The 27787-nt window shown below is 36.2% G+C and overlaps 1 protein-coding gene across 3 annotated transcripts in view; it reads left to right on the forward strand.

Moving 5' to 3' along the window:
- The window catches only part of MPP7 (MAGUK p55 scaffold protein 7), a 148702-nt gene that overhangs the window by 104285 nt on the left and 16630 nt on the right, over nt 1-27787 (forward strand). Inside the window, exons 8-15 of one of the 3 annotated variants that reach the window (XM_071428752.1) lie at nt 6540-6621; nt 7687-7772; nt 9568-9642; nt 10245-10441; nt 10965-11029; nt 19911-19931; nt 20032-20043; nt 21164-21205. In XM_071428752.1, coding sequence (XP_071284853.1) covers nt 6540-6621; nt 7687-7772; nt 9568-9642; nt 10245-10441; nt 10965-11029; nt 19911-19931; nt 20032-20043; nt 21164-21205 — 580 coding nt within the window. The remainder of the gene's footprint in view (nt 1-6539; nt 6622-7686; nt 7773-9567; nt 9643-10244; nt 10442-10964; nt 11030-19910; nt 19932-20031; nt 20044-21163; nt 21206-27787) is intronic. The other 2 variants (XM_071428753.1, XM_071428754.1) reach the window with 2 other exon arrangements.

Consider the following 27787-nt stretch of genomic DNA (forward strand, 5'->3'; position numbering starts at 1 on the left):
CTCTTCCAGATACCTGTGTGTCTGTTTAAGCAGCTCAGCCCCTCACAGCCACTCACTCATTTTCCCAGTGGGATGGGGGAGAGAATCGGAAGGATGAACATGAGGAAACTCGTGGGTTGAGACAGACAGTTCAAGAGGTAAAGTGAAAGCTGCATGTGCAAGGAAAGTGAAATAAGGAATTCATTCACCACTTCCCCTGGGCAGGCAGGTGTTCAGCCATCCCTGGGACAGCAGGGCTCCATCACTTGTAATTGTTTCTTGGAAAGACTAAAACCATCACTCCACACATCCCCCCTTCCTTTTTCTTCCCCCAGTTTTCTTGCTGAGCATGACAGCCATGGTGGAGGATGTCCCTCTGTTCAGGTGGGGTTGGCTGTCCCAGTTAGGTCCTCTCCCAGCTCCTTGTGCATCCCCATCCTCCTCACGTGTGGGGTGATGAGCAGAAAAGCCTTGACAGTGTGTAAGCACTGCTCATCAATAGTTAAATTATCCATGTATTATCAACACTGTATTCATCACAAATTTAAACAAAGCACCATAGGAGCTACCATGAAGGAAATTAACCCTATGCCAGCCAAAACCTGTACACTGTCTTAAATCCACACTTGTGAATTTAAGTTAACAACACTGTTGGTGTTAACAACTCTTGTATTACAGAGGTAACAGAGAAGGGGGTTTAGATCTTTTACTAGACATGACAGCAGCTGTGGAAAATATAAAACATGTGAGCAAAGTAATTTCTTTTAGTTTAAGACAGTTTTGTTTATTTGCCAATGTGAAAACAGCCTTACAATGGAATGTATTGTAGACCTTTTATTAGGAAGAGGCAAGGTTAGGATCTAATTGAAGCATTCAAGTACTTTATTGTCACAAGGACAATAAAGTAAAACTCCTCAGCAGTGAAAGATGCTAAAACACGGGGCAGTGGTCACAAGGTGCATCCCTAGGAGGTTTAGACTAAGAATTAACAGTAGTCCATTGGTTGGGAAGTCCAGCACTGGAGCAGACTAACTGGATATGTGGAATCTCCAATATTTTTAAGGTTTTGCTTTATCTGTGTAGGAAAATGGTATTTGTGATCTTTCCAGATCCTGAGCCTATCTTGATGTTTTATTTTTGTTAGAGAAGAACTTATGGTGAGTCCGTTACTTGTTCTCCAAGAAGAATTCAAAGAATAAAGTACAGTGTCGTCCTCCTCCTCCATAATGCACTCTCAATCCATTTTAACATCATTCATGTTCATGTCAAACATTAATTTCTTTGTGTCAGATTTATAGTGACTTATTATGACACCATCACCACAATACATAACAAACCTATTATTTTTGTCTTTGTCTTCTCTAGTTTTTTTCCCCTTATAGGTCTTACTGAAATACAGCATGGCAGAATAACTGAAGACAGACTTATACTATAATAATAGATCTTCTGTGTTTATGCTTCCCAAGGTTATTTTACTAAAGGAAGATAACCATGATCTATGTTTACTAAACTAATTACAATTTCATTTACTATTTATTTCCATGTATTTTTAATGGCTTTTCCTTCAGAGCTTGCTCTGAAGTCTTGGATATTCTTAGTAGAGATCAAAGAATCTCTGCTTGTTCTGTTAATCGATTCATTCTCCAATCAAAAAGTCTGACTTCCACTTGCAACATTGTATCATTGTATCTACTTTAGAAGCAATTGAGTTTGAGATTGGAGGTACTATACAAGATTTTTACTAGGATAGAGATTGTCTCATTTCTTGACTTGAAGATACTCAGCTCTTTGAACTTCTCTTCCACTCAAGACACAGACTCATATTCTATTTGTACCCAAGCAGTAGAGATTGTTTTCCTGCAAAGCCACAAGCTTTATATCAGTTGCAAACCCTAGACATTCTGAATTGCATTTCCTTTGGATTACTTTCAGCAGTACTCACTGTGAAGCAATTAGGCACTCTCTTAACTTCTTTGGAATATACCTAGTGACCATTTTTATATAAAACTGCACCACGTTTCCTCTCATGCTCCTGTTCGTGCTTTTCTCTGAGTTAAGCACCTCACCAAAGTTCTTAGCTGGGGTTAATCATATATTGATGAAGCCTGAGTTCCCAGGAGTAATCATTTCAAGAGAGAGAAACACATGGTTTGTAGGAGGGCCTTCTGTTTGCCAGATTTCATCAATTCAGAAGTCAGTGCTGAACTTTCCCCCAGTTTTTTGAGAGAAGTGTTTTAAACTTTTTGTTAATCCTTCCACAGTATTGGGTTTGGGATTTTTTTAATGCTCTGTTAGCAAATGCCACTCCAGCAGTGTCTCCCTCAAGCGAGGTGAAATTGTGTTAGGATGTTTTGTTCTAACAAAGGAATTTGGAACATCTCTGAACCTTACATAAAGAGAAGTAGAAACATCTCTTTTCAGAGACAATCCAAAATTCACCTGTCCGTGACTGGGCTTTTTATCAGAGAGCTTGGAGAGTTTTTACTTATGCCTGCCTCTCCAGGGCTTTTTCAGCCACGGCGCTGTTCCTAGTTAGCATTCCTGATATCCGAGATGAGTAACCACGCTACCAGGGGTTCAGCACCTGGCCTCCCCCTTCCAAATGTAATACTCCAGGTTTGTTGCAGCTGGTACTCTGAATAGGATGCTTCTTCACGTTAAGATGGTTGCTTCTTTGTCACAAAAATTCATTTCACATAGATCTGGTCATTTGATGACTTACCTCTATGCCATGCCATGTCTATAGTCAAGAGAAAAAGAGGCAGCTCCTGAAAATGACCCATGCCATTCATCTGTTTAAAATTCTTGCCTTAATGAAAGGATGATCCAGTCTCCAGAGCTACAGAAGTAGCCTGGGCACCTTAACTGAACTATGTACCTCATTTCCACAGCTGAACTTGGTGAAATTAATTTTGGTGATTTAAAGAAGTCATTTATGCATTCTGTCCATGCAGATGCAACAGCTTTCATCCACCTCACACTCTTAGTCCCTGTAGCTCAGTTCACAATAGTGGATGAACCTAGCTGGTTTTTTGGTGGGATTTTGGTGGGATTTGGATGTAGGGTTAGCTTTAGTCTGTATAGTCTACATATAAGTGTACATTAACTTTTAAATAGCTACTCACTGTAAGGTAGGAAATTGATACTTGTATTTGCACTTTCAATAGAGAATGAATTAAACTAAGGCTTATTGGAATATTTATTTGCATTTATCATCTGCATGTGCTTTTGTTTAACAGAGAGGTATGCAACAATATTACTGATGTTTCAAATTCTCTTATTAGTAATTTATTTTACAGGCTAGTTTTTCTTTCTTTAAAAAATAAAGACTTAAAATGTTTATATTCTGGAACCAGCAGATAAATGGATGAAATAATAAAGCTCACATCTGTTAAGCCCTGAGCAATCCTTACCCATGAATGATACTACATTAAAAATGGGGGGGGAGGGGGGAAAAGCAACTAAAAAACAGTGGAAGAGCCTTGCTGAATGAGCTTTTATTATTTTTAGTGCTTTTGTATGGTATACCTTTAAGCATTTTCTCAGTCTGATCACCATATGGCTCCCAAACTCCTTATTTTTCCCTTTAGAAGTATTTTAAACTGAGCTATGCTATTACATCTGTATATGTCTCGTTTAGGGTAACTTACACTTTTGGCTCACAACACCGAAAATATTTTCCAGCTTTCAAGGTCCAGTCTAACCTTCTTCCATTTTTAAAGCCCTAAATGAGGAGCTGCACTGCACATGTAACTGAAAGTACTGGAGCTGAACATCTTATAAGGAGAATTTCTTGCCAGATTATATATACCTCATAGTTTAAGCAGGGCTGGCAGCAGTACAAGAGAAGCTGCTTTTTCAGAAAATCAGCTCTTCAGGTTTTCACAAAGAAATCCACTTGGTTTGATGATTTAAGAGTTCTAAATTGGGAGGAAAGTGGGATTTATAGAACCTCCTTTTAAAATTGTGTACTAAAGGTACAAATAGGTAAACTCAAGTAGTGTTTTTCATGGACCTGCTCATGCACTTTGGGTTTGCCACAGAGGAGATACTGACAGCAAGCTAACTTGGGTTAAATAATTTTCCTGCCATTTTGAACTTGGTTTTGTCCTTTGTATGAAAATTCCACTTTACCTGTTATCTTTGTGGGGCCATCTTTCAGATCAGTTAATATGTGCTAGGAAAATTCATTTTGTGCCAGTAGTGATAATCACATAGAGCATGAAGTGACTGTTCCACTTGGACAAGAAAGAGCCTTATTGTTACTTCCAGATGCTCTCTGGGTCAGTAGTGTGGTCTTTGATTGCACACAGGTTTTTTTCTATTATCAGTCCAAAAAGCCTGGCAAAGTGAAGTACCACTTTCCAGACATCAGCATGGGGCTGGGATAGTGGGATAGTGGGTGATCACAGGGGAGGCCTGCCAGTCCTTGCTTGCCTTTTGAATTTGGTGGCATTTCATGGTAAAAGGCATACAGCCTTTCTGATGAAGGCTTTTTCCTTGATTAATTAGGAGAGCCTATTTTGTACGGAGAGTGTAGTGGAAATATCCCATATTTATTTTTGCCTCTAGCATCCTAATGCTGCTCTTTTTCTTTTTGATGGATATATTCAGAAAAGAACCCCAGCAAAATCCTTTTCACTTTAAAATAGGTCAAACATTCCAGGTATTATTATAAACTTCAAATTAGTAGCTGTCACTGCATGGTCAGAACTTAATATTGAGATATAAGCTAGGGGGCTTAAGGCTGTTCAATATTTTCCTAATGGTATGCAATTCTTTTTGCACAGAAGTCTAGTTTTTTAAGTGAGATTAGCTGCAGCTAAATCTGGATTTTGAAACTCTCAGACTAATTTGAAACTGTAATGCAAACAAGTGCATACTGATATAATTGCATAATAAACAATACATAAGAATAAGGCTGGCTAATTGCAGAATTAGTTTACTTATCGATAGAATTTCATACTAATAAATTTAGAATGTTAATGAAATGCACAAACATAGCACATTGGTTTTGCTTTGGAGTTTTGGCTGCTGTTGAATTTTCAGCCAAAGTGAATGGTGACTAGTTTAATTTTCCTGTATTTGCAATAAATGCAACTTGCATATAAAAATATAAATTAGTCTCCCAGTTTTTGTCTTTGTGACTTGTGCTGTATTTCCATCTTAGAGGTAGAGGGAAGCAAGTTTATTTACAGTCAGTGAAATTGCTAACTGTAGGAAAATCCCAGCTCTGTTATTTTTACAATTTCCAGCTTTATGTTAATGAAACACTTAGAAATTGAAGTAGTGATAAATATGATGTTCATGTTTAGAATAAACAGATACAGCAGCATAGCTATAAAAGCTCTTAAGTTATTATTCAAGGAACTTCCTTAAAGAGTACTTATGTACCTTACTCCAAGCACAACACTTCTCTGATGGAAGGAAATTTTAACCAGTGATAGCAGAATACACTTAGCACTCAGAGGTCTTTAATATCTCTGCTGATTAACAAAGTTAGAGCTATTGCAGGTAACTAGATTAATATGGGAAGGTAACCATGTGCAGTTTGAAACCTGATGGACAAGGCATATTTTTTTTTCCCTGTTGCTTTTTAAAAATACTGGATCAAGTAACCTTTTTGGGGGTGATTATGAAGTATGACTTACCTAGTTAAAATACCCATTGTAGTTCTGTCTCCCAGAACAGGGCCAGCATTTCCTCCCTGGCTCCCTCAGTTCTGCCTGAAAGGACTGGCACTGCAGCTGAGGCAGCAGCTCTGCAGCTCCGTGACCCGTCTCACTTGGCACTGCTGCTGCCTGCTGCTTCCCCATCACCTCGTGCCTCTTTGCAGTGCACCCTCACAGTTCTTGTTACAAAGGCATTTTTCTCATCTAGACAGCTGTTCACTGCAAATTGAACTACACTATGTCATTTCACCTCAGTGCCCTGTGCTGTCTGTGCGTAATGTATGAAAAAAGGCATGATTAACTCAGGAAATGTTCCCTTCCTCTGCATTTCTGTCCTGTGAGTGTTCGAGGTGAGCCCCAACATTCAGGGCACTTCTCAAATGTGTGTTTGTTTATTGATAACACTGTAAAGGAAAAGGGTACACAATGAGTTCTGAGCATAAAGTGCAACAATTATGAACAATGATATACCTTCTGTACCTGTAGTATGTAGTATGGCCTTTTTTAATGTAGGAACAACAATTTATCAATTTGAAGCATTAGTTTAGTTCAATTTTAGTAGCAGTCTCAAGTAAGCTATGTTGCAGTTGCCATTAAATTGAAAAGCAAACTTTTTCCATCATTGTCCTTTTTTCTTTAAACCTGTGTCCTCACAGAATGCATGAGTTACTTCTGATTGAAAAAGAAGACCCATTTTAAGAGGACAGAAATAGAGCAACATATTTTTTATATTCTTTTCATCAGCAAGTATCATTTCTGGCTTAATCACATACTAATACGTCAGCTTTTTGAAGTTTTACGTAGCAAATGTTTTTTAGTGTTGTATATTAAAATTATGCTGAGATAAACCAAATAACTTTCTTTTTTCTTTTTTTTTTTTTACCCAAGGGAGCTACTATTAAAAGGGATGAACATACTGGTGCAATTGTGGTGGCCAGGATAATGCGTGGAGGAGCTGCAGATAGAAGTGGTAAGGTGTTGCTGTTTGGCATTAGCCATTCAAAAGCTCAGAACAAGATGAGGTAAAATGGCATATTTTGTAGAAATTAAATACATCACTATCAGAAACAGAAGTATTTGGGCTCTGAACAGTTTTCCAAAGTGATATTTCAATACTGCTGAAAGTATGCTGATTTTTTTCCCCAATGCAGTTGCAGCAAGGTATCTTTGAGTTAGTGCATACAGAGGGGTATATATATATATATATATATATATATATAATGACTTGTTTCCAATTGATGACATCTGTTTATAAATCATAGAATATGCTGAGCTAGAAGGGACCCATCAAGATCATAAAGTCTTACTCCTGACCCTGTGTCAGACACTGCAGGAATCATTCCATGATGACATATGCCAGCCTGCTGATGGAGGAACTTGGGGTGCTGACATTATTAAATATTAGGACATCCATTTGGCGTTTCAGCTGGTAGTTCTCAAAATTACAGCACATCCTTGTTTAGTTTGGGATGCTCTGTGTCTGCAAAAACTTAAGCAAGAAGTCCTGACTCATGCATTAAGGTGTCTCTTTTCACTGAAGAAAATTTAGGACAGCTGTGTTTCACCCTTAGATGCAGTAATGGAGTAAATCTAGAGATAGATAGATAGATAGATAGATAGATAGATAGCTTAGCAAATATTTGTGCCACAAATTAGCATTCCCAGCCTTAGTGATCTTTGCACTACTTGTATCTGTAGCAGTAAGAAAGCAGTAGAGTAGAAATAGAGTAGAAAAAGAATTGTCATAGATATTTTTCAAACGTCTGCATGAAAATCTGGAAAAGTTGTAGAGAAGGTGGTATTAATTTTTAGGAGGAAGACAGGGAGGTGAGTTAACCAACCACCTTATCAAATTTGTCTGAGAGGACAGTTAGCTGTTATGTTCACCATATATTCCTGTTTTTATCTTAGAGCTTAAAGTGTATGAAAATTGGGGCTTAACCTATATGAACAATGGAGAAACAAGCTGAATATTAATGGCAATTTTTGGGTAATACATAGCTACCGTTTCACAACTTCTTTTTTTCTTCTGTAGGACTTATTCATGTTGGTGATGAACTGAGGGAAGTCAATGGAATTCCCATAGATGATAAAAAGCCTGAAGAAATAATACATATTTTGGTAAATACCAAACATCTTAAAATTAATTTAGGAGAGTTAAGAAAAAGTAATGAGACTTATGATTTCTACTGTATTTCTTAGAAAAAAAATGTATTCTACTATAATGGCTTTTTTTTCCAGTGCCATCATTTAAAAATCTGTCATTTCTCATAGAGTGATTTTCCATGCAATTATAGATTACTTGTGAAGAGTTAAAGACAGTAATATTGCCATAAATATGTTGCAGAATGTTGCAGACTTCAGTTCATAATCTATAGTTTTTAAGGCCCACCATGATGTGTTGAATTTGAACTATTTTAAATGTATTCGCTAATAACTCATTAATAACTCATTGTCACTCCATGTGACAATTAATTAATAATACAGGTAGACTGTAGAACTGGTATATGAAGATTTTATATGACATTGATTTACAGTATATAGCCATATATATTATTCTGTCTACATTCTTGTAAACTGCACAGTCTCTAAAGCCAGCCTGATTTCTCATTATTGAAACACTATTGCAAATTAAGTAATTGAGACTTTTTCAGAAATATTTCGTATTTTTACATCAAAGACATTGATGAGGGTCATGATAGCTCCATTGTTCATGCTGCAGGGTTTTCTATATACATAAATACCTTGCTGTCCTGCTGAATTGAGCAGCTGTCTCACAGTTTTGGTTCAGGAACCAAGATCATTCAAGTGCTAGCCTGCTGATACTCATTCTTGCTTTATGGTTTCACGTTCCCTACAGAACCATAGTTTCCTTCAAAAATTAATAACTTAAAATGTCTAGAAACAAAACACCACTAGAAAAGGTGTGAACAATTTCCCCGTTTACCTTTCTGAGGTACCATATAAACATCAAAAGCTAGTTAGAGCTTGTTTCAAAAGTAACAAAATTATTGATTCCAGTCCTACGGCGGGTGCAATGAGCCCTTGGCTGCTGGCTGTCAAGCAGTGAGCCTTGGATCGCAGACGCGCGGTGGAAGAATGTCTCGCTTGGTACTGGACAGGCCTGTTTCCATTTTGCTGAAATCGTTGGCTGCCTGTTCACTCTGCTGGTTTTATGAAACTTGTCGGCTGCATGCAATAGTAGCAGAGCCTCCAACTGATTAGCACTTCCTTCAATAGCAAAATGTCACTGAGGCAGTGGGAATATGCTGTGGTTAATAAGTAAAATGCAGCCAGACACACTTTAAGTGGGATATAGGGAAAGATGAATGGATGAGGTGGTTACTGATGGCTAACTTGTTTTAAGATTTATAGCACAGGGCTTTTTTTCCATTTAGTACACGTCGTCTATTCAAATATGTTTTGCTTTTCTCCTTTCTTAAAGTTGCCAAGCGAATAAATCCCACCCCTAATAGCTCTGTATGATAAATATGGCACAAACCTGTTCGAATTCTTCTATAATTTTTTTTTGAAAAATGAAATGTTAGTTTGATTTTTCCAGGGATGTCCAAACTGTGCCAGGAGTCCAGCAGTTGCTTCTAATATGCATACATTTAAGCTGTAGCATTTTCTCCTGCCTTCAGTACAGAAATAGGACCTCTGAACCATGCAGGTCACAGTTTTTAACAGTCCATCTGCTCCCCCAGAGAAGCAAATAAACCCAAGCATTTTAAGTGGGTATTTTAATTTTTGTAATACAAAGTTTGTTTAAGTGAAGCTGTCAAGCTCCAGAGAGTTTGGGAGAGGATAGACTCATTCTATTCTTTTAAATTCATTTGAATTTCTTTTATCTTCTAGGATTTCTTTGAAATATTAGCTTAATTCTAAGTGCATTTTCTTTTCAAATGTTCACCAGGCTCAGTCTCAAGGAGCCATTACATTTAAAATTATACCCAGTGTGAAGGAAGAAATGCCAATGAAGGAAGGCAAGGTAAGCAAGACTATTTCAGAAGCCATGGTAGTAACTGTTATGTTGAGGATATGTATTTTTTGCTTGGATGACAGAACCAATAAAGTGATTTATACCTGTGGACTCAGCTTTTGTAATGTGACAGTACTGTGCATGACAGCACACTGTACACTTCAATACACAGGTGCTGAATTGATGAGAGGCTGTAACATGGTTCTTGAGCCTGAACTCTGAGCTCTGTAGTTGACAGGTAATCTTCCACCTTCTGCAAGGACATGGCTTGGTTCCAAGTACTCCTTCCATCGTTCATAGGTAGAAGACACTTGATAGCATCTTGATTTAGCAGTGTCTTCTCCTCTGTTCCTCATATGGGCACACTGTGCACCTGCCAGGTCCTGCTTGCCTTGAGTCACAGAGCTTTTGCTCCACTGAGTCTGCAGTTGCAGAAGCAATGAGTTGAACATTCCCATATGAACTTCCAATGCTAGACATCCATAAGGATGTTTTGCAGCAGTAAATATCTACATTATTTAGTTTGGTGGTTTTGAACAGTAGAAACAGAAGAGGAACCTTTGGATTGTATTAAATATTTGATTCTTAAGATCAAACACTTTTTGTTCCAGATGTTTATCAGAGCCTTATTTGACTATGATCCTAATGAAGATAAAGCAATTCCTTGTAAAGAAGCTGGACTTGCTTTCAGAAAAGGAGATATCCTTCAGATCATGAGCCAGGATGATGCAACCTGGTGGCAAGCCAAACATGAAGGTGATGCCAATCCCAGAGCAGGCTTGATCCCTTCAAAGCATTTCCAGGAGAGGTGAGCTACCGAGAAGCATAATTCCATTCGTTTTTTGCAGTAAGAGAAGAGACTTACTGGTGAGTTGTTAAGTTAGCATAGTTGGAATGTGTAGTGCTCATAGATTACATGGGTACAATAAATGTGCATTTGCAGCAGGACAACTAACTTGGAAACATGTTGCTGACATACTCTGGATTTCCTTATTTCTCTGGCTAGAATTAATAATGACTAAAACTGATAGGATTACACTGATCCAGACTGAAAGAAAAAACATATGGAAAATAGCACATCAGTATCTGCATTCACACTGATGTACTATGCAGGAATAAGAACTGCAGCAGGTTTTGGAGAGCTTACAAAAATTTTAGGCAAGATTTAATTTTTTTAGATTGTGAATAGGTTGCATTGTTTTAAGTTAATTTCTTACAAAATCTTCTGTATATTTTGCAATAGTCTTATGATATTAAGTGTTTATTAATCCCAAATTTGCAGTGAAAACTGAGGAGCTTGTGTCTTTTCCCCACCACCTCCCATTTTATAGGAGATTTGCATTAAGAAGACCAGAAGTGCAGGTTCAGCCACTGAAAATTTCCAACAGAAAATCATGTAAGTCTGTTAACCTGGAATAGAAATAACACTCCACATCTCTAACCTTATAAAATAGCAGTTTATTTCACCTATAGGATGCATTTCTCCCGGGCACAACAGCCTCTTGATCCCATTGTATCAGTAGGAAAATAAATATAAATACCATCATTAAAAGCTTTAAAAGAAGCTGGAAACATCCCCAGACCTCTGACTTTGTTTTTGAAGTACTGAACCCAATTAATATTTTGATCTGTAATATTTCAGAGGTTGAAGAGTATTCTTTTCCTGTTGAAACAGTACAGAATTGGCTCAACAGTTTGTATAATTTGGACTGCATCAACACAGTGATATTTATAGAGTAAGATGAAAGGTCTGATAGTCTCCCCCTCTCTCCCCCATATAGTTGATAATTTTTTGTGTCCCATGAAGCAATAGAATTTTTTAAAAGTCAGAGCATTCAATTCATTAATACTCATTCACAGAATGACTTCTTACTGCTTTTTAAACAAACTCATCCTTAATAGTATCTGGTTTTAAATATGGTAATTGCACAATATAGGAAAAATAACCTCTAAGAAAGCACATACATTGAAACAAATATTTTTCTTCATGGGAATTTGCATCAACATCTGTTTTAAGTATTATTGCATATTTTACTTGACCTGTTATTTCTTTCAGTTGTACAGGCTCATAACAAAGTGAGCAATGTAAGAAACTATCATGCTACAGCAGGATCTAAATCTTAAATACAAACATGATTGTGAGTTCAACTAGAAGTATTCAGACAGTGGTCTAATATTTCCAACCACCTTTCATTATCCAACAATGAAAGAAAAAATATGGATACTATGGCAGACAGTGGATGCTGGCACACCAAGTGCCAAACTAAATGCTTTTAACTTTAAAACTCCTCACCAAGGTTTCTGTTGCAATTTTCCTAACTTCTTGCTATGGTTGTTGTGTTCTGAAGCTTGACAATAACAGTTATTTTTCTGATAATCATTATTTTCTAGCTTTCATTCCATTTCACTGTTTGATTGTGTGCCCTAATGCTATTGTTAACCCGAAGCCCTTGACTAGCATTGTAATTACAGTAACAGACATTACAGTTGCACTATAGCTTTTGTATTTACATAGATCTTAGAAACAAGAGGAGCTTCTCCAGCTTGTAGTAAATCTGTTATTTTTCTAGGTTCTAGGTCAAGTTGCTCTGCCCCAGTTTTGGAAAAATGTCTGATCCCAGGGTATAGCTATTTCTCTCTGCCCACTGTTCTTGAATCTGGATAATACACTCAACAAGAGCCTTCAAATAAGGTGGCACTGGTGCTTTTGAAGAGGTAAATCAGCTGCTGCAGCAACACCACATGAACCCTTTTGTATTGGACTGCATCTTTCTAGTGACCTTCAAGTGAAAGGTTTTACAAGATGCATCTCACCCTTCCAAATAAGCAGCCTGAACTTGATTGGGAATTGCCGAAATTACAACCCAAAGAAGACCTAGAGTACAATGCCTACTATTGTCTCTGCTTTTTCCACTGATTGCCTTAACTAGCTTGAACAGGGAGAAGAGTTCCTGTCTTCCTCCCCTTGCCTTTAAAATATGACAGGGCATGAGGGTCAAGCAGTATGCCTATTACTGTTCTCTCTTGGAATTTCTTTGAACAAAGCAAGTCTCAGCTAAATACCATCTAGAAGGCAGTGGTGCCTCTTGAAGGAGGAAAGACTGCAGAGTTATGGAGGTTTGTCATTCTCTCTCTTCCTTTTTTCTTAAGACAATCTGCTGCAATATCTGCCAGATTTTCACGGTAATAGGGGAAATGCTGTTCTGAGTAGAGACTTATCCCTTCATTCAAAGACTAAACCTGTTTTTAGTGTTGGGAGGGAATTCAGATTCTTTGTAGAGAAGACATTTTAAAGATCAGAATTTAGCAGTAGAAAAAAACATTGTGCCTAGGATGTTGTTCAAATTGCTCTCCACCTTCTACTTGCTTGGATTTTCAAGAAGATTCTGCTGGGAAACTCTGCACCTTTGTGATCTTTCTAAAGTTTATCAGCTTTTTTTGTGTTACCAAGCATAGCAGTGAAGCTGTGAGGTACGGAGGCCGTGTCTGTATTTGTGCACAGCAATCATCTTGCCAAAACTGGGAGATGCTGGAAAATCATGCATTGCTCAGCTGAACAAACAGCATTCTGACAGCACCAGAAGCATGTAGGGAAGATGACATAGAAAACAGAAAATTAGAAAGAACTGCTGGGTTCAATTATTTTTTTTTTAGCCCAGACATGAAGATGGGAAATTGATAATGCTTGATTTCTTCAGGTTTTTTTTTTAATCCTTCATCCTAATATAGGGTTTTCCAGTGCTTGGGAGGGTAATTATGTGGGGAGACATGTTCTGTAGATCATCCTGAACTTGCTGTATATTGAGAGGCTGGTTGCTGTTGCAGTGGTGCAGTGGTTCCTATCCAGTCATGTGACCTGAATTTTCTTAGCAGTTTGGAGAAAAAAAGGGCAATTTGCCAGTTGATACTATTATGGCTTCCAAATTAGATGAAAACCTGTTGACTTCAGGAGAGCTGCTGAGAGAAGTCCCTTTCTTGACAGGACTGGGGGTTGCACTAAGAAGCTTTCTTGACACTTGGTATGTAGCCATGGTTGTTAGTCTGCTCTGTTTAGTCAACTCCTTCCACAAATCCCATGTTTATTAATGAGGAAAAACCTTGATACATACCTTTGTTTTTAATAGGGAGAATTGAGGAAAAATACTCTGATTTCTTGAATGCCCAAAAAATGTCAGTCAGCTCTGGTTTCTTAGGTGGGATTCCAGGCTGGTAGTGTCCTTCTACTTGAAAATTAATCTAAAAATCAGTTAAATCATATAATATGCAAGAAGTGTCCTATAACTTCTTTTTTTTCTTTCTTCTCAAGCCAGTCCTGGAACTGGAAAGGATTGTTATATTTATCTAAACAGAGAGCTCTCTGAAACAGTCAACAACTGTTTTTGCTTTGATAATTTCAAAACCTGAAAGGAGATAGATTGGATTAATTCTGGGAAGCCTTCTTTCTGCTTCCCATTTTGAATTTTTCACTCTTTTCAGCATAGCAATGCATGTAGTTGCTAATCTTTACACATATTGGTGTATCATACATGTGGAAGCAAAATAAAAGAGGGCTTTTTTGGTGAGGATCGTATATTGACGAAAGAGTGAAAAATACTTTCTACAAAATTTTTTCTGCAAGAATTATTTGTACTGAAATAAACAAACCCAATCTAGTTCTAAGTTATTAAAAAGATCGGGTTTTAATGGAAATGCCAATTCTTTTTTTCACTTTAATAGCCAAGTGAACTGTTCCATTGTGTCTATGTGTAAATACCCATGCCTTTCCCAGCATTTACCCCATTTCTTGAAAGATAAAACAGAATCATTCTCACATTGTACCCCTTAAAGTGAAAAGCATTTCACATGTCATGTGTACACTGGAGGAGGGGGCAGAACAGTGTACACTCCATACTGAAATCACACTTTCTTATGTGCAAATGGAGAAGATGCACATTTTGATGGTATCTTGGTCTGAAGTTGAAGGAAACTGACAATGTGTGTGGAGCCTGCGCTGACAAGAGGAAGATGTAGAAAAAGTAGGAATAAAAATATAAAGGGAAAAGAGAAGAAGTGAAATTTTGTATTGAGGATGAAGAAATGGAGAAAGTGTTGCAACAAGGGCAATGAAGGAATACATGGACAAAAGCTGGCTGTAAACCCCATTAAGCAAAACCCCACAGAGGATGGGCTTTGAAATTCTTAGATTAATGCAATTAACAGTATTATGCAGGAGCATTGCTATAGTCACTATTTATGCAATGGTTCAGTTGTTTGTTGATTCTATTTAAATAAAATACTAATATATTTACTTTGTAAAAGTCTTTGAAACAGTGAATGCAAAAATTACTGACAGGAGCTCTGAGCTGATTTGTTTTGTAAATGTTGGTAGAAAAACCTTAGTAAGTTCAAGAGTAATATTTGATGCATGAGATAAGTGGCTGTTAGGTGTTCTGACCTGCTGATAAGATTGATATGTAATTCCCAGGTTTAGGGTTAGTGCAGAAGTGATGGAGGAATAACAAACCACTGAAGTATTTTCATCATTTTTTCCCATACTTAACAGCAATGACTTTTCAGCAAAAAGCAGTCTTGTACATTAATACTGTGGGGAAATGATACTGGGGAAAAAATTGTAAGAACAAGCAGCATAGGAAAAAAAGTAGGAAAATGGAATGAAAGTAAAGGAACAGAGTTGCATGAGATTGTGTGAATAGGACTAACCCTGCATGTGCTGGGATGGTGAATGAGCCACATACCTGAGTGAGTGTGAGGGAAGTGTCTGGGATACAGAGGGAGGTTCTGTAGATGTGTCTGCCTACTTGCAATTGGCAGACACATCTGTCTGTGTGTCTGAGCTTGTGAGCCACTGCTGAATGCCAGCTCCATGGATACCTGCTCACCTGGCATTCCTCAGTAATACTCAACAGCATTCCTGGCTTTAGGTGATCATCTTAGCTTGGACAGCTTCTCAGCCAGAGCTGCCTCTGTGAGTTCTCCTGTTGCTGCATGCTGGCTAAATTGGAGTGACGTGAGACTTTGTACAGGGAACAAGTATTTGTTTAATAGCTCCCACTCTGTTAACTTCCATACAAAGAGTACTCATGCTCTGACTGCAATAGATATTGCCAACAGGTCTGGTCATTCTTGCATGTGTAGCTTACTTTAATTTGTAGGCAAAAGTGATAAGCTGTTTTATTAAAGAAAAAAATTTTTTGAATAACAACCAAATAACTTACTATTCTGCAGTTGTTATAAACTGCAATAATTAGGCAAGAAATTATACTCCTTCAGCATAATTTTGTTTTCACAGTGGTTACTGTGTTTATTCTTACATTATGTATGTGTTGTCTCTGATGAAAATTACTGGTAACTTTATATTTTATACTAGTGTGGCCTGTAAGCTCTGTCAGCTTGGGCACTGTTCATATGTATATGTGTATACCTATACCCTGTGTGTACAGTTTAATATATGTATGTAGCATATATGACAGAGTTGTTCAGAGATGTCTTTTCCATAAAAAAGTACTTAATGCTAAATGTAAATACTTACTGTGATAAAGCCATCATCATATAGTTTTTCTAAGGCTTAAAACCCATTTTACTTTCAATTTTGATTAATGAGATGTGATTGGCATTGTGTGAGCAAGAGGAAAGACTTAACTGCAGCCAAATGGTGTTCATTCAAACAAGATGTAACCCAGTTTACCCATAGTTGAGTGTCTTGAATTGAAGATTATGTTCTGCCAACAAAAAAATTTAAACACGCTAAAAGAATAAATGCTTTGTACTACTTGTATTTGAAGACCAAACATTTAGGATAAATGTATAGTAGGATTCTTTGTGCTTGTTATAATTGCTGCACAGTCTTAACTCTGCCTTTCTTCTCAGTATTTTTCTGTGTTCATATTTGAAACTTGATTGCCCACCTGCAGGTAGTTACAAGTACAAACAAAAAGTAAACCAGACCTATAGAGTTAAATTAGCACATTAGCATTTTTGTTCAGAAGTCTCCTGTCCTTACAAATCTTAACTTCCTGCTACCACAGAGAAATTAAGGAAACCTGAAGCTGGATGACATTTGAGTCAAGTTCACATGAGACAGAACTGGAAATGGATCTGTCCTTCACTGCAAGACTATCCTTCTTCATTTTCCAAATTATCTTCATAGAGATACTGTTATCTGATTGTTTTATAAGAGAATTAAATTTGATGATCTTAAATTTCCTATTGAATGAACATAATTTATCATTCAATCCACAAAACTCCAGAGCATAAAAACCTGCAAAACAGTATAAATGTTGATTGCTATGTGGGGCTATTCATCACTAAAAAATCAAGAGTGTTTAATATATTCACTGTGTTGCTGACTGTTGTACATCAAAATTTCTTGCTTACTAAAGTAAAGTATAGTTTAAGGCACAATGAATCTTGTTTGTGATAAGAAACTAGAACAGAGCTGCTGGATCAAATTTTAGATTGAGAAACATTTAAGTAAAATTGCTTGGTGGAAATATTTTTGAAAGAAAGTCAACAAAAGCAAAAAATCTTAATCTGATGCTGGGCTGTTCCAAAGAGTTAAGAATGTTTCTGGAAGTGGCCCTGGTTTTGAGCTTCCTAAGTAGTATAATTTAGGTGAGGCCCCCAAAAACCAAATCTTGATTACATTTCAGTTAAAATACATACAAAAATGCAGTGTATATGATACTGGTTTTCATTGTTTTAGTTTAGCATTATTGGCTATGCTGAAATCTTTCTAAAATGAATAAAACCACCTAAGCTTCCACTGTGCTTGTGTTTCCTATTTCTTTTTTCCCATTTGTCTTGTTACAGCTTTGTTGTCATTTCATAAACCTGTTTCATGACTGTTTTCTTTGGAACTTCCTCTCCCTTCTTACCACAATACATTTAATTGATTGTATTTGTTCTTTTCTCAGTGTTTTATTTGTTCCATGTTGCCTTATGGTTTGGGTTTGGGGTTTTTTCATTTGGTCATTGTTTTTGTTTTCCTCAGATTTCCTCCTCTTTAGACTTTGACCTCTTTTAGTCTTTAACTTGCCCCTTCCAGCTGAACACCTTTCCTTTCTCACTTCCATTTAGTGAAACTGTATTGGCCCCAGGTTTTCATGTTTCAAACTTTGGAACTTTGGGCACATACTTGGTTCATGCATACAGCTGCTTCAGATGCACAGAGCTGTATTTAGTAGTGAATCACAATACAAAGTTCCCTGACAAGTAACCTCTGACTTTACTAGGGACAGGCAATAGCTCTGGTAAAGGTCCTTGTCAAGCTCCAACTGGGAGCTACATGTTAATGACTGTTTATAGCTGCATTAAGCTATGACAACCCAGTGATTTCCAAGATCTTTTCATTACAGACTGTTATTTTCAACCTTAAGAGTAGCCCAAGAATGTTAAGAGCAGTATTAAGAAGGAAGATTTTTAACAAAACACAGGAAGTCCAGAATGCCTTTGTCTCAACATTAAACCTCAGCTTGTAGATGTTTTGGCTTGTGCTTTCTGGCTCACCTGGGAATCCTAATGTCTTTCATTTATGGATAAGCATGTTCCCTTTCCTGGCAGGGTAGCCCAGAAGCGTGGATTCCTTTCAGTGTTCTCAGCCCTGATGCTGTAACTCCACCATGTACCACACCTGCAGGACTCCTGTGAGGTCTGCAGTGGTCAGGGTTGAGCGAGTACACACCTCTGTCCATGTGTACATACCAACCTCCTTTGCTCTTGGTCTGGGTTTTCATGTTCATAAATGAGGGCTTACCTGTTACCAGTGTTAAAATACCAGACAGTATTTTAAAATGTACACTCATTAGTTAAGTCAAATAAATTTGTTGAATTCAAGAAACTTTTAAGATCTATTTATGTGAATTAGCATTGAGCATTAGTGACTTGTTTTCAGGAGATACATTGCAGTCTATTGATAGTCATGGAAACGGAAATACAGAAAAATTTGTTGTACATCACAGAGAGGGAGAAAAGAGTTAGTACCTGGAAGCCAGCCTGCCATTCTAGATCCAGCTTTAGGCCATTTGTCAAGAACTGGGAGCTTTTAAGCTCAAGAGAGAAAAATGCATCCAATGCTTTCACCTCACAAAACTGTCTACACTCTTTTAAGGCACCAGATGTGGTCAACCAAGGAGTGTTCACCTTAGAGGACTTCCCAGCCAACTTAAACCATATGGTCACCTTGACCATAGAAATAAACTTTAAATAAGATTCAGAAAAGTCTTCCAAAGTAATATTTTAAAATGTAAGTCCTCAAGAAAAATGGTACCAAGAAATGATTGTTCAAAACAGTATTTTTCCTGCGGCATAAGAGACTGTTATGTCCATTTCATGACATGAAATGAAAAGCTCTTCCATGTTGTCATATATGCAGGAGAATTTTGACCTAGCCTTTGTTTTGTACATTAGTTATGCATAAAAGATTGTAAAATATCTCTTAAATAATTTTTCACAGAGAAAATACATGTTTCATAGAAAGTCTTTGAAACGGTTATATTTTAGCCCCATTTATCCACATTCCAAAGGAAGTTTGAATGAGAGGTAGATTGCTAAATCTCTCTATAAATCTTAACCTTAGTATATAATATCTTTGTGAACAAAAATTCATTATATTTTTCTTTCTTTTCTGTATAACCCCAAAGATGATTACAAAAATGTATGTTTTCTACTATTGAGGCAGCACAAATTTATTGATTTACTATAGGTAAGGAGAAAGTCTTATGTATATCTGTTATATTAGGATAATGTCAGAGAAAAGATTACAAGAGTATGTGAATTCTCTCAGCTTGTTTTCAGCTGCAATTGTAAGCATTCCAAAAAAAAAAAAAAAGGAAAAAAAGCCACAACCAAAAAACCTTTTCAAACCTTTTCAAAATCCATCTCAAAGGGCAGTCCCAGCTCTTACTGTAAGTGCAGAAAAATACTGAGATCATGTTTCTGGTAGTGATTCTTAGAAATTCTAGGTTAAGACTGATAAATTGGAACTAACAAACTTTGAGTTTAATACCAAAGAGATCTTCAATGACAGTGGGGTAAGGTCATTTCTACCAAAAGAATAGTAGAAGAATCACATATGGGAATTTAAAGTGCACATAGTATTTCAATGCCTTCAATTTTTTACATCCTTTTCTGAGTGTAGTTAAACTCACTACTGGTATGTTGGTATATGCCTCAATATAATAGGTGCTGTCAAGAGAATTTGAGAATAGCTTACATACCTGAATTTTTTCCTATTTATGAAGTATTAAACAATAATACTTTGTCTTTTTGGCTGTTCTAAGATGAGGAAGCGGTTGAGTGTGGTAGGTGCATTTTTCTTCTTCAATTTAACTTTTCTTTCTTAAGTTATGTTTTCACTCCATTTAATGATTTCCTTTCCTATTTCTCCTTTGTGCTTCTCAGAGGAAATTGAAGGTACATGTATAAAAGTTTCCCTGAATAGCCCAATAATTTTATTTAGAGAACATGTGTTTAGAATTAAATTGAATATAGTCCAGTGTTTCTAGATGTTATACATATGATGCTTTTATATTGCCACTAAATACATTGAATTATGTTTTAAAGTAGATAAAAATACCAGAATATTCCTAGTTGCTTCATTTAATGATCAGTAATTTGAACTGGTTTTTTAAACTGCTTTCTCTCTCTCTTGAACTTCTGCAAGATATGTGTAGAAAAGCAGTATGATAGAATAATACTGGCAGCACTTGGGTGGGCTGGGATGGAGAGAGATGGTTCCAAGCTGATTATATGGCCATGAGAGGTCCTGAGCTTCTACTAATACTGACAGACTATTTCTCTGAGATGGTAGAAGGTTCATCTATGTGGTGTCATCCTTACCGTTTTCCCTTTGAGTTTCTGACTGTAGCTGGTTATTGTTATGTTTGCAGCATATGTTAAAGTAATAGCAGCTGATCTCTTGTGTTTTTTTTGTTTGGTTTGTTGTTGTTTTTTTGTTTGGTTGGTTTTTTTTACTTAAGAGGCTTTTGTTTATGAAAGCATTAGAAATTGTAACTCATATTTTTGATCAAAGGGCCTCTGGCATGTAAAAATATATGTTATAGCTATTTTATATTAAATGAGAGGATGTGTTTTTGATCAAAAACCTTTCTGTCTAATCCAGTGAGCCAAAACATAAAGCTAAAGTTTGATAATGTATAGTTTACAAAAAAGCTTGATTTACATCAAATCGTTTTGCTTTCTTTTAAGTGGCATATTTTCTATTAACTGATAAAACGTGAATAATACAGTGTTAGAATTTTTTTTAGAATGTTTGTTGTCATCACAACTTTTGCTTGAAAAGGTAAAAAGATCAGTGTGCATGCTGCAAAATCCAAGAATATCTCCAGCTAAAATATAAAACAATAAAGATTGTTTTATGTTTTTAAGAAAATGGCTTATTGAAGGCTTTTTAATGCTGTGCTTTGCACAGTTGTCATTTTAAAAATAGTTTCTTCTGTATTTTTTGCTGGGCTTCTAACTTTTCTGCTTTATTTCTTGGCTCTTATTCTGTATGCTTTTACCCTTCGTCCAGAAGATGCTGAATGTGCTGGTCACAACAGTGGATCCTATCTAGGTGAGCAATTGGTTACAAAAGACAATTTTGTTCCTTTCTTTCAGCTTCTTTTCCCTGGAGCTACTGTGTCCACTTTGCTTTTGGGGGTAATCTGCATACAAATGTCCTTACTCTGCATGACAAATGCATGAATATTGAGGTTTTAAACATGGCTCATTGGATTTGACATAAAGGGTTTATGTAGTGTATGCCTTTACCTGGTTAAACATAGGCTAATAAAATCCTGGTTTGATCTTTAAGTCAAAATTTTTAAAGTACATGAAGCAAGCTATGTGTTTAATGAAGCAAAAAGGTTACTGTATCATGAAAAATTATTTAAAGACACTCTCAAGGTTTTATTCAAGTTTTGTCTACGCGTTTTTTCTTTGTACATGTCTATCTAACCATTTTGGAGGATTCAGTAAGAATACAGAGCAAATTTGCAGGCACCAATTCTTTTTCCACATTACAAAATATCAGTCATAATAACTCAGTAGCTTAAATTTAGCTTTAAAGCTGGTCTGAGCTCAACGTATCATTGCGGGGAATGGGGAAAAGGTGGGGCAAGAGTCCTTTGGCTTCATTTTCAAGATTCCAAATTTCAAACAAAAGTAACATTTAAAAAAGGTGAATGTTCCATGATATGTTTCAACTTTTTAATTTGTGCCATTTTGAAACCTATGTAAAAATATTTTAGTTGAAACTGTCCAGAATTCCTGCCAGCTGAAGGCTGGCTGGAGCAGATTTTGTGGCAACCAGCCCTTTTCCCAACACTTTCATCCTCCTACTACAAGAGGAGTGGAGAGAAACTTGTCAAAGTACTTCAGCATTTCCAAGCCAGTGGGCTCACTGAAACATCCTAGACCAATACTGTAAATTGGAGTTGTTTTAAATGTGGTATATAAACTACATCAGGTACACAAAAGTACATGATGGAAAGAACTGTGACCTGTTTACAAAACCTTAGTGTGGTATAATTCCATTCTGTGCTTGTGGAACTTGTGAGTATCTGATCATGCTGAAAATGCACTTCTTACCTTTGTTAAGTAATCAACTAAGTTCATGTTGAATTGTAATTGTATTGAAATATTTGGTATGTTTGGAAAATGATAATTTGGATGTGATTCCAGATGAAATTCGTTTTCCTTATCAAATAATTTCTTTGAAATATGAACAATACCCCCCCCCCCAATATTTCCTTTCTGTATGTATACATACTGCATGAATTCTTAGGGTGAGACTATCATGGTTTTGCAATCAGATCTTAGTGGGCTGCTGCTTTATTTGAGAATGAAGGTAGCAAAACAAAATCCACCTTTTCTAGCTACTGTAGCCTTTTTCACTGAAACATTTTAGTCCATAATTACCAAAAAGACATGGCCATTTTAGGAAGGAGGCCTCTTAAGGAAGAAGACTGTTGTCCCAAAAGCAAAGAACAAAATATCAAGATGCATTGTAGTTTACTTAGGCAAAACTTTACAAAAATTATTCAGAATTACTAAGTACAGTTCAGGCAATGAACTGTACTTGAGAGCTTCCATGTCCTGGAATGTTGTCAGCAGTCCAGAAGTGGTACCTTCAGCCATCTCATGCTGGGTGTGTGATTTTGGAGTGAGATATCAGAGAGGAGAGTCAGAAGGCAGAAAAACTAATGTTAGGACTGGTTTTGGGGTAAGGACACAGGTATTTTCACTGATTGTGAATAAAATAAGTAACTTTTTGGTTTAGAAATTAGAGATTCCTTGGAACTCTTCACTAAGAATCATTCATTTAAAACTTTCCTATCGTAAGAACAAGCAGGGAGGCTTTTGACAGTTGATGTTACCATTCTTTTGCATGCAGTAACAGGACACAGTGATTTATAATTCAGACTGTCTCATGTACTCCAGTGTCTCCTTGTTTCACAAACCATATATAGGGCTCTGGCACTTCAATCCATGAACCAGATTACTCTGTGAACACCCGACCCTCTCTGAACGGACATGTACTTCACACACATGCAAGGTAGTCATGAGGAGCACAGGAGGAGAGTCTTCAGAAGACAGAATGTCTGAACCATTTTGGGACAAATCTTTTATGTCCAAGGCTATACTGCTATTAATTTGAACCCTCTCCTCTAAAGTGACTCAGATAAATTTTATGATTTTTCACTGAATTCTAATATTTAAGCCACAGTATGGTATCATATGTTTCTGCTGTAATTTCCTGAGGAATTGCTGAGGAAAATGTTAGAAGTTTGCCTTTGCCAAGCTTAAATTCTGGTTACATTGCTTGAACCTTTATGAACATACAATAAATATAGATGAATATCATCTGTTTACTATTCTCAATTTCGTCTTTAAAATCCAGACATAATCTAAATTTTTATTAACCCTGTCTAAATGTGCAAGCTGGGAATCAGTCCAGAAGCAAACATTGTAAGAAGTCTGCTCTGTGTTTGTGCAGTTCCTGTGTAACAATAGAAATCCTCAGTATACAAGCTAATGTAAAAAGAATACCAATATTTTGGGGGAAAAATAATATCCAGAAATATCTAGTAAAAATATTATGTTCATACAAACCTAGATAATGACCATGGTACCAAACTTAGTTTTGTCAGTAATATGAATAGAAAGGGTGCTCTTGAATGCATTTACAATTAAATAGAAGTTGTTTACTCTAAGATGAAATTAAATTCAGTGAAGAACATATGTAATTTAAACACATACTTAAGCACTGATTTTAGTGAATGAAAAGTAACAAAAGCCCATGTAAGTGCGTTATAGCATTCTGAAGTCTTACTTGTGAATTTATGAAGCATGCACAAATTTATATGTTGTCATTTCCTATTAGTGTAGTCTGTCTGAATTTGAGAAATTAACTTTCTGGTTTTATTAGTATATTTGGACTGAAATTTACACAACATAGTTGCAATCTACTTCTTCAGAATTATGTCATTAAATGTAAATAAGCACAGCTATTTGCATCATCGTCCTTTTAAAATATTGCAAGGCAGGCAGGTTCACACATTGTGTGTTTTCAGTTTGGATTCTGTGTGAGGCCCCAGTGGATTTCTCTGTGTAAGTGGAAGGATGTTGTTCTGAGATGACAAAATGTATACTGCTAATGGTTAAAAGAATAATCAAACTTTTCTGCTAAGGTGTTTTTTTTATTCTTAGAGATCTAGGTGATTTCTCTTTGCTTGTTGGGCCTTAAGTAAGTTTATTAGTAATGATTTTTTATTTCATATTGAGAAGTATAAGTTTTAAAGACATCAGTTCTTTGAGAACATTTGTTCTTAATATTTTCTTTCCAGAGCCTGCTCTTATTTCACCAAATCTGTTACATTCCAGCAGTAGTTTATGGGTTTGCATGTTCAGTAAGCTCTTAGACGTGTAGCTGTAACCGGTGAGCTGGTGCAAGCTTCTCAGTGTTCAGGAGATTATGTCGCTTTAGTGATAGAATTTTCCCCTTTTATTTTATAGTCTGCATACTTGGCAACTAAGGTTAATCTCTGCTGATACCCATATTCCACAGACAGTGTAGTCTGCAGCTCCTTTCATATTCATCAAGGTTTATATTATCAAATATTCTAGGCAAGCAATGCATTTTCCTTTTGTTCTTTATAGAAATTTACTTTTAACATGAATCATTTTATAGAAACCTTTTCTGCTGCATATTAGAATTGGGTTTGGTTCTCTGTAGTAATCATCACTGTATTCTTAATGATGCTCTATTGTTAATTTAAATATATGAATTATGTTTTCAAAACTGTAAAATATGCAAACATTAGTAGAATATCTTTTGCCTTTTCACAAATGTTTTTATTCCTTCAAAGTACAATATTGTTTCAGTTCAGCTTAGTATTTTTGTGCAGCCATAGTTCCCATAACATAAAACATAAAATGCAATTACAAATGCAGACATTCAATAGGAAATATTTATTAGCATTTCTATAAAACAGCTTCTAGGTGTCACAGTAAAGTTAAGCCATACATGAGAGGACATATTTGGCAGATGATGAGCGATGAAGATGCTTTCAGGAGTGCAGCAGCAGTATCATAGAAGTGTTGGATATATTTGAAACATCCTTCCTCTTGGAACTGTATGTTTTCCTTGGGTTTGAATGCTATTTAAAGCAAACTTCCCTGAGATTCTGTACAGGCTATTCAGATGGACTTTGAGGAACAGTTTAAAAAAACTTTCAAATTGAAAATAGTCATAAAGTGGTGAAGCAAACAGCATACCACAAACTTTTAATAGTCAGTAGTTTTACAGAGCATCTTCACCAGCAAACTGCAGAGAGGTCAGCCTTACTCTGGTTTCTATGTTTTTTCACATTTGTTCTTTTTAATTAGTAGTGTTAAGTTTAATTAGTAGTGTCTAAGTTCTGGCTGAACTTCTTGTTGAGCTTTCTTAATACACAGGACAATATTACTATTTTCATTTTACCAGGGAGTGTCAGGGGCAGAAATATCAAATATCAAATATTCAATATCAAATAAACTTTTCAAATATTTTATTCAAGGAAACACATGTTAGCAGTGGAATCATATCACCTGAGTCTTTGTTATGTTTCCTGTGGAGCCTGTAAAAGTGACAAGGGACAAATCAGCCTGAAGACAGAGCTGAAAGATTTTCTCCTTTTTTCAAGGAGTGAAAGAAATTAAAATTCTTGAATAATCTACCACCTGATAGTTTGCTAATGAGATCTGAATAAATTGGTTGGAGAAAAGAGAAGCAAGTTACAAATATTCTTACCAAAACCTAAAAGTGGGGATTGAATTGATAGGAAGATTTTGCAGAAAAAATACTTTTCCTAAAGATTGCACAGTTCACCATATAAGTGGAGATTGAGAAGATGTTCTAGTGGCATTTTGAGACAGATGATCAGGGACATGGAGCTGTTGTTAATTGTAAGGTCAACATCAAACTGGAATGGCGACCGCTGACATAGCTTCATTTGATCATTGCTCTTAGCTTTTTACCTTTTCCAGATACATGGATTCTTGGTCTTGTACCAAAGCTCCTAATTTTGTAAACCATTTAGTAGTCAATGGTGAAGAATTATTCTTTATTTTTTCTCTCTTTTTTGTTTTTCCATAAAATGATTATAAAGGAAAAAAATGCAACAAACAGAATAATTTTCAGGGTTTGGGCAACATTTTTGTTGGTGTTTGGGTTTTTTTAATCAGGAGCATTTTAGATGAGGCCTCAGGAAACTTGTAACTTGCTTCATGTGTCTGTAGTCTGTATTGCTGAAGCTACTTTTAACCTTTCTTTATATAGCTGTCTGTACACTTAGGCATAGTTGTGATCAGGAGAACATCCTTGTGTCATGATGGACTTCACCATAGGGCAGGCAAGATCTCCCAGGCCCCCATGCGGGGATGTCAGCTCTCCAGTAGAGCATTTCTGTTTCTGACTGCAGTCACTTCAATGTCAGCATTATTGCAATAATAAAATAACCTAACCCAGTCTATTTCATTATGTTTTCATATCTCATAATTTCATCTTTTTCTACGTCAGCCCACCTCCTACTTAGTCTGAACTATATTGTACTTAAAAATATCATCTGCCCTTTTTGTGGGTGCTAGTTCTTCTCCTTTGTCATAGATTTTCAGTTTACTTATTCATATTTTGAATATAAATGTGTTGACATCATGGTATTCTCAAAGAAATTTTTCTTCACCTTTTGTGTGTATGCTTGTGTTGTCGATTCCCATAGGTATAGGGGTTCACATCAATTAACTAACTTGGTTAACATCCTCTGTGGTCCAGGTTTTATGACAATTTATGCTCAATGAAACTGTGTGTGTGCAAAATGCTAAGCCTATAACTAAGCCTTGTAGCCTTTCTCTTCAGATCTGGTGCTAAATATTTGCAGAACTGAATCTTGAACTTGCACAGTATTACCTTTGAAGAAGAAATTATAATGTGACAACTTCTCAAATACCTAAACATAAGTGCTATTATAAGAATATGAAAACATTTTGCTGAAAATCTGGGGTCACCACTTACTGTCCCATGAAGTGTTCTAGGGAAAAACACCAACAACTTTTCAAGTATTTAAAGTATAGCTTGTGTTTTACTCTACTGCCACCAGACAGTGAAATCAGCATTGCAGTCTTCACAGTCTTTCCTGTACTTTCTTATAGAACAAAAGCGGTGTTGTAGAGATACCAGTAAAATTTAATGTAATGCAATATAAAGGATTTATTTGAAAAACTCTAAGGTAGTCATTAACAGAGGACGAAATTAGTTTTTAACATGTAGTGTAAAACGGGTTTTTGTTCTGTTCTGTTTGAAAATGCCAATGATTCTCTCCTTTGAGAGTACTTAAAAGCTATGTGAAATTTCAAGTCTTCTCTAGAAGGCATGACAGATATCACACAGTTGATGCAATTATAAATATAGATTAATAGCAATATTAACTTTTAATTTCATAATATGGGTACTGTATAGTCTAAGATATTTCTAATTGTAATTTAACTATGAGTGCTTGGATTGACTATTAAACATACTCAGGAAAGGTTTAATACACTTTTTAAATATACTATCAGCATGGAGCTAAGCACAAGAGAATTGTTCCAGGAGTTATTCTCATTAACCCTTTCAACGAGC

The sequence above is a fragment of the Agelaius tricolor genome, unplaced genomic scaffold (genome assembly GCF_023055355.1).
Source record: "Agelaius tricolor isolate 1412-34295 unplaced genomic scaffold, bAgeTri1.0.p SCAF_6, whole genome shotgun sequence".
NCBI classification, from domain to species: domain Eukaryota; kingdom Metazoa; phylum Chordata; class Aves; order Passeriformes; family Icteridae; genus Agelaius; species Agelaius tricolor.